Below are 6,000 nucleotides of genomic sequence, written 5' to 3' on the forward strand. Positions count from 1 at the left end.
AAACAGATTATAAACAAACATTGTAAGGATAATTACAAGCTGTGTTTTATAAAACCAAGTTTCTGTTTAAAAAATACAGAAGCCAGTCAACTTAGAAAAAAAAATATATATACACGTTGTTCTATACTAGAACAATAGCAACAATCTTATTTTAAAATGAGTTATTTTTGCTATTAAACCACTTTTATAAATCACTTAACCACCTAAGTATCACCCTGGCTCTACTTCAGGAAATAAAGAACAGAAAGGACCCAGCACCACAGGCAGACAAAAAAAACCCATATTTTAATTTAAAAAACCCACCAAACAAACCAACCGAAGATGCGACAGTGAGAAGTTAGAACTCATAGTCAGTCTATAATAATAACAATAACAATAATATTTTTTTCTTCAATTTGAACACAAAGAACAAAAAAGTCATTAATAATTGAAGCTTGCCAGAGGCATGGCTATTTCTCTCTTTACTGTCTACTGTCTAATTTAATTACAAGTATTAAACTCCATGCTGAGGTCAACCAGCTTCAGTTCCTCCAATATTACACTTCAACCGATGCTCATTAACGTGTCTACTGAATGGATTAGCACATCTGAAGATGTATGTACGCAGGACGGGGGACAGTCTAATGATAGCCAATTGTTCATTTATAATAGGACACATGTTCGAGACTGTAACTTATTATCACTAATGTGGAATTTATTACATTCTAAAGAAAAAAATACCAATACAGAAAACCATTTTTGTCTTAATGTGGCTATGAGAGATCATACCACTGTTGAGCATTTGTGCCTGCTCTGAGACAAAACACCTTATATACAATAAACATTAAAAATATTAAGAATTCGACAACTTTTTTTTGAAGGCAAAATTATGTTAATAGACAGCATGTGACTCTTAGGTGAACAAAAAGTCATCTTAGAAAGTACTCACCACATATTTATTAATTGGCACTTAAAGTCTCAAAGTATGAAAACATCATTCAGACGTGATGCTTTTTCTTCTACACAAACCATTACCTCCCTTCATTTTTCACCACTATACATGTGATCCTGCCAACATTTGCAATGATGGCAAAAATCACCAGTATGGCAAAATTAGAAATTGGTAGAGAATAATTTATATGGCTTAACCTACTTCAGTAAAATACCAACTATTAGCAGGTAAAGGTGTTATGGTATTTTATGGTTTTTTTAGAAGTTGTTACTGGATTTTCTTTTACTCTAATTTCTCTGGGTTTATTACCAAAAGAAAATCCTGTTATTCAGAAACACCTACCTTTTTTGTTAAAGAGTCATCTGAATCAGAAGGCATTCTTGTTGACACATGGAACATTACTTCTACTGTCGAGGTAGCAAAATACGGGGTGGTCAGTCCAGTGCTTTTGTTTTTTTGCAGCCCTCCCATAAAGCCACAATGGTTTGTGAGATTTACCTAGAAGTAAAGCCCAGGAAGCATTAGGAGGGAAAAAAAAAAAAATCAGGTGTTAAATACATTCTTTACACTTTGAAATGCACTTTCAATTCAATTTTTAGAAGTGAAGGCCCTTTTCACAATAGTACTGTTATGCTTTTCTAAAAGAGCTCAGACTTGCTGACTAAACTGGAAATCAACTGCAGTGCAGTGCCGTTCTATATTCCACGGTCACCACAGATGCTGCTGGGAAGACAAGGTTAGAGAAAAGGAAAGGTTGTGTAAATGAATATTTACTGCATTATTCCCTGATCAGTTGACTGTAGTCACTTACACGTGCTTTTTGAATTTTTAAAAATTCTGTGATACATCATCAGCCTTGACCTGAGCTCTGAAGAAACCCTGCGTGAGAGCCAGAGAATTTTAAATTGTCTTGTTACCTTCCATATATTTTCTTGAGAAATTGTCATTCTCTGAATATGAAAAAAATCACAGGAAACTAACTGATAATTTGTAAATAAGTTTCTAAGTCTTAGTTCTATGGGAAATAGTTTGGCACTGAAATAAATAAGCATGCTTAATGTACTATTTCACTTTTACAACAGTGCCTAATAAAAGCTGTATCTCAGATGTGAATACATTTAATCTCTGCCCACATGGGATATATTTGCTTTTCTGCTAATAAAGGATCCAGAATTTAATGTTAAGAGGTTAAAATATTAGATACCTCATCATGGAATATTAATCCAAATTAGCAACTCTTTAATCTAGCTAATAAAGGCTAAGATAATTAACCCACTAAAGAAGGATATTTGAAGACATTAGTGTGATTTTTTTTTTTATCTCCTGAAGAATCAGGAATGTGGGAAATAAACACCTATGTTCGTGACCGACAGCAGACTTCTAGCAGTTTTGCTCTGCTCCTGTGGAAAAGTCAGAGCCATTATCCACACTGCTAATCTAGTAGTGCTCTTATATACCTAAGGAGTAAGAAAAAGAACAAATAAGATGGACACTCCTGTGGACACTCCTGATGAACACAAGTCACAAGAGGAACAGAAAACCTGCGGATTCTTATGCAGTCAGCCAAGAGCATTCCTGCACTTCTGTGTGACAGTGCCGAGTTGAACTTTACAATGGAAGTTAATCCTCTGTGGTCAGAAAGAAAGGATGCAAAAAAGGAAATCCTCATAACGGTATTGAACTAATGACTAAGGAGTTGCAGGCCCATACAGATGATGGGGTACATCACAGTATTTCTGACTGTTGGAAGAGACATGGAGCGGAGTGTGTGAACAGATGCATGCCTGCAGTGGAAGGCAGGAAGAAGGGAGCATGAGAGAAGCTGCACGTTTGTATTTTTTGGATTCCCAAATTTGAGCAAATCTCAAATTTCAATGGACTTAACACTTTACAGGCCTATCGGGAAATCAAGATGCCTCCTTATCAGTCCATGAAAGCCAAGTACAGGACTGCACATTAAAGAATCATCTCTGCCTGTACAAACTTTCTTAAATTGAAAGAGCTTAAAATTAAATAGCTAGTATTGCTAATGAAATTAAAACCAGAATTCTTCTCTACATCCTACTTGCAAAACAGTGTATTTCAATATTTGTGAGCAATGCTAAAGAGCCAAAGACTTGTAATATCTAAAGGGATCTGTAATTTTCTCTGTTAACAAACTTAGGATAAAAACGTTTTAATAAATACCTCCCAGCCAAGACCAGCTACAAAATCCTCATAGGCTTGACTTCCCCCAGTATTAGTAAGAATGGAGTGTTTATCTTCTTGTCCCTCAGCAACATAAAACACTGCAATCTTGTGTGTCTCTCGGCTGTAAAACAGAGAATGGTCAGTGCATGACAGTGCTTTTACTAATATGAAACCAAAATATGCAAACAGTACACACAGAGCATGGCTTTTAAAGCATCGAAAAAGATAGTGGAAGTAAAGTACAACTGTATGGCTTCTTTTTGAATACCTTCTGTATTTCCATATTCCCATTCTGTCTTTTCTAGTCTGGTCTTCTCTAGAGCCTAAAGTTTTGCTATACATGAACAGCATTTACCCCTTTCATCACTTCTAAGACGTAGGATGGTGCTGGCAGTACCAATTGCTAATGGAATAGCTGGGCTTCTGAAATGAGCAAAACTTGTAACACAGGCATTATCAAACACCGCACTGCCCATTAACAACAGTGCCTTGTGAATGCTCCGGCAAACGCAGCTTATGCAACTGAATGAAGAATCTTGAAGTACTACAGCAATGTCTTCTGTTCACAGCTTGCTGTTAAGACACTGGAGCAACTGAAGGTGGTTTCTCACACTTCTAAACCCTCCACTACATTTTATTTCAACTTCTACAAAAACAATTCAGTTTTTAATTCTGTGCTACAACTCCAACTGGAATTCTATGTCTTCGAATAGTAACAGCATTGGAAAACAGCTAAACAATTAGCTGAAGCTTGAAGTGTGGAGATTTTGATATAGCAAAGTTTTAAAACTATTCCATGTTATGCATACAAATGTTCATAATTTTAAGTTATTTTGAAATTTGTTCTATCTCATGATATTGTACTTGTAGAGTTTCACTCTACAAATAACACCAATGTAACTTCAATATAACACCAATAATTACAATACAGTGAAAAATACATGAATAATTTACAAAACTATTTTAAAAATTAGTTCAACTCTCACATCTATGCAATTAGAGCCATTTAAGTACAAGCATACTTAAAACCAGTAAGTAGGCAGCCATTAAAAGAATTTACCATTGTCTTGAGTCCAAATTCCTGAGTTCTCGAAGTAACTTCTCATTTTTCTTCAGAAGATGAAAGCTCCTTCTAAATGGAGAAATTTGTAACTCTTATCACCAGTTCACTGATGGATACAGAACGGTACAAGAACAGTACAAGAACACTTCCAGGTCCATTCAAGAACAGCCAACAAATGCTTTTGCCTTATCAATAGTCCTTTCTTATATAAAATATTAAGGTATCTTTCAAAAAATACACAAGCAATTTTTTTTAATCCAGGAAATCTTCTGTATCCATTATAGCCCTGAATACAACCTTTACTTCTTTCCACTTTCTTCTGTCAACCTATTGGATACAACTGTGATCAATCTCTTCTCTACAGAAGAAGAGACAGAACTCCCTTTGACACATATATAAGCTGCACACTTTACTAGGCCATAATATATATGTTTAGTGACAAAAGACACTCCCATAATATACTGTCCTAGGGAGCTAGTGCATTAAACACAGAGCTTTTGCTATTCTGAATTGCAGAAGAGAGCAGAACATAGCTCACTAGTCACTCAGCCAGCTGTAACAATTTAAAGAAAAAACTATATGTTAGAGCAAGAAAGGCACTTTTCATTTCTTTTAAACTGCGCTTAAGATGTTTCCCACAAAACACAGTGGAATGAGTTTAAGAGCACTACTGTTCAAAACCAGACTGCCTTGAGGAATTAAAGACCCAAACAAGAAGGGTTAACACCAAAATTTTGTCCGATTCCAGTGATATCTCAGTGACACAGATTATTTTTGTTTTACAAAATATCCATTTCCCTTCATAGTAAGAAAATATTTCAATGCCTCTAATATGGAATTTGACAGCTACGGCAAAATAAGATTTCAGAAAGACCCTGAAATTCTAGGATGCTAATATTTGTACATATCACATGTATATGCAGGCATACACCTAACTGCACCCACACAAAAATAATAATGTAAACAGAGACATTACTTTTGTAACTGAACATGGCTTGACTCCTGTTGTTCTAAACAATACCCAAACAATACCCAAACATTGCCAATGCTGAAATAAATAGTAGGGGACACATCTTTCTCGTTAGCTAACACAGGTGCAATGCTTTGAGGCTGCATGCAAGCATGCTCTTAGCAGGCAAAGCAGCAGGACACTGTCCAGCAACACAATAGCTGAGAATACGACACTTTCAGAGTCTCATTCTGGCATAGAAAGGTAATGATTTTTGCAGGAACATACATGGGAAGCAAAGAAAGCAAAAAAGATGCCTTCTTTACCCATGGTTAGTACCCCTTAGTACAGTTGGTGAAAGGATTATTAGAAAACATATCACTCCTTTAATTTGCCTTCCAACACTGTTCTAAGGAAAGAATATAAATAGCAATAAAGGCAACAGGTTCCTCCTTTCTGTCTCTCTAAACAACAGGTTGAAATGCAGAAGAAAACTGCCATTTTCCCCTTAGTTGCACATATTCCCTCTCCTCTTTTGTTGGCTAGCCTAGAGTATTTTTGGCTTAACCCACTCTATGATCAACTATTATTACACAGTAAGAATAGCACAATTCCTTAAAAGAAAATTCTTAAATTGTGAGTCTTTTCTTTTTACCTTTTATCCCAAGAATTCATCCCCAGTATACTGAGAAGCAATCTGCAGTAGTAAAATGCTGACTGGGGCTTTTGTGAGGTTGGCTCGTCCTGCTCCATAGCCCTCATATTTAAATCATTGAAATGCTTTTCAACAAACTCCCTCTCTTCTGTGTGCTGTTTCAGAATTGCATTGATGACATCGTTCTCCTGCTTCTCTGAGATGCAGAGTGG

General features: G+C 35.9%; 1 protein-coding gene across 1 annotated transcript in view; it reads right to left on the reverse strand.

The window, feature by feature from the left end:
* RALGAPA1 (Ral GTPase activating protein, alpha subunit 1 (catalytic)) overlaps positions 1–6,000 on the reverse strand; it is a 125,015-nt gene that overhangs the window by 40,966 nt on the left and 78,049 nt on the right. Inside the window, exons 33-36 of the mRNA XM_009319372.1 lie at positions 5,789–6,000; positions 4,182–4,253; positions 3,119–3,242; positions 1,274–1,429 (exon numbers count right to left, since the gene is read on the reverse strand). The exon at positions 5,789–6,000 is cut by the window's right edge and continues 671 nt beyond it. Coding sequence (XP_009317647.1) covers positions 1,274–1,429; positions 3,119–3,242; positions 4,182–4,253; positions 5,789–6,000 — 564 coding nt within the window. The remainder of the gene's footprint in view (positions 1–1,273; positions 1,430–3,118; positions 3,243–4,181; positions 4,254–5,788) is intronic.

This window comes from Pygoscelis adeliae, unplaced genomic scaffold (genome assembly GCF_000699105.1).
Source record: "Pygoscelis adeliae isolate BGI_AS28 unplaced genomic scaffold, ASM69910v1 Scaffold71, whole genome shotgun sequence".
NCBI lineage: Eukaryota > Metazoa > Chordata > Aves > Sphenisciformes > Spheniscidae > Pygoscelis > Pygoscelis adeliae.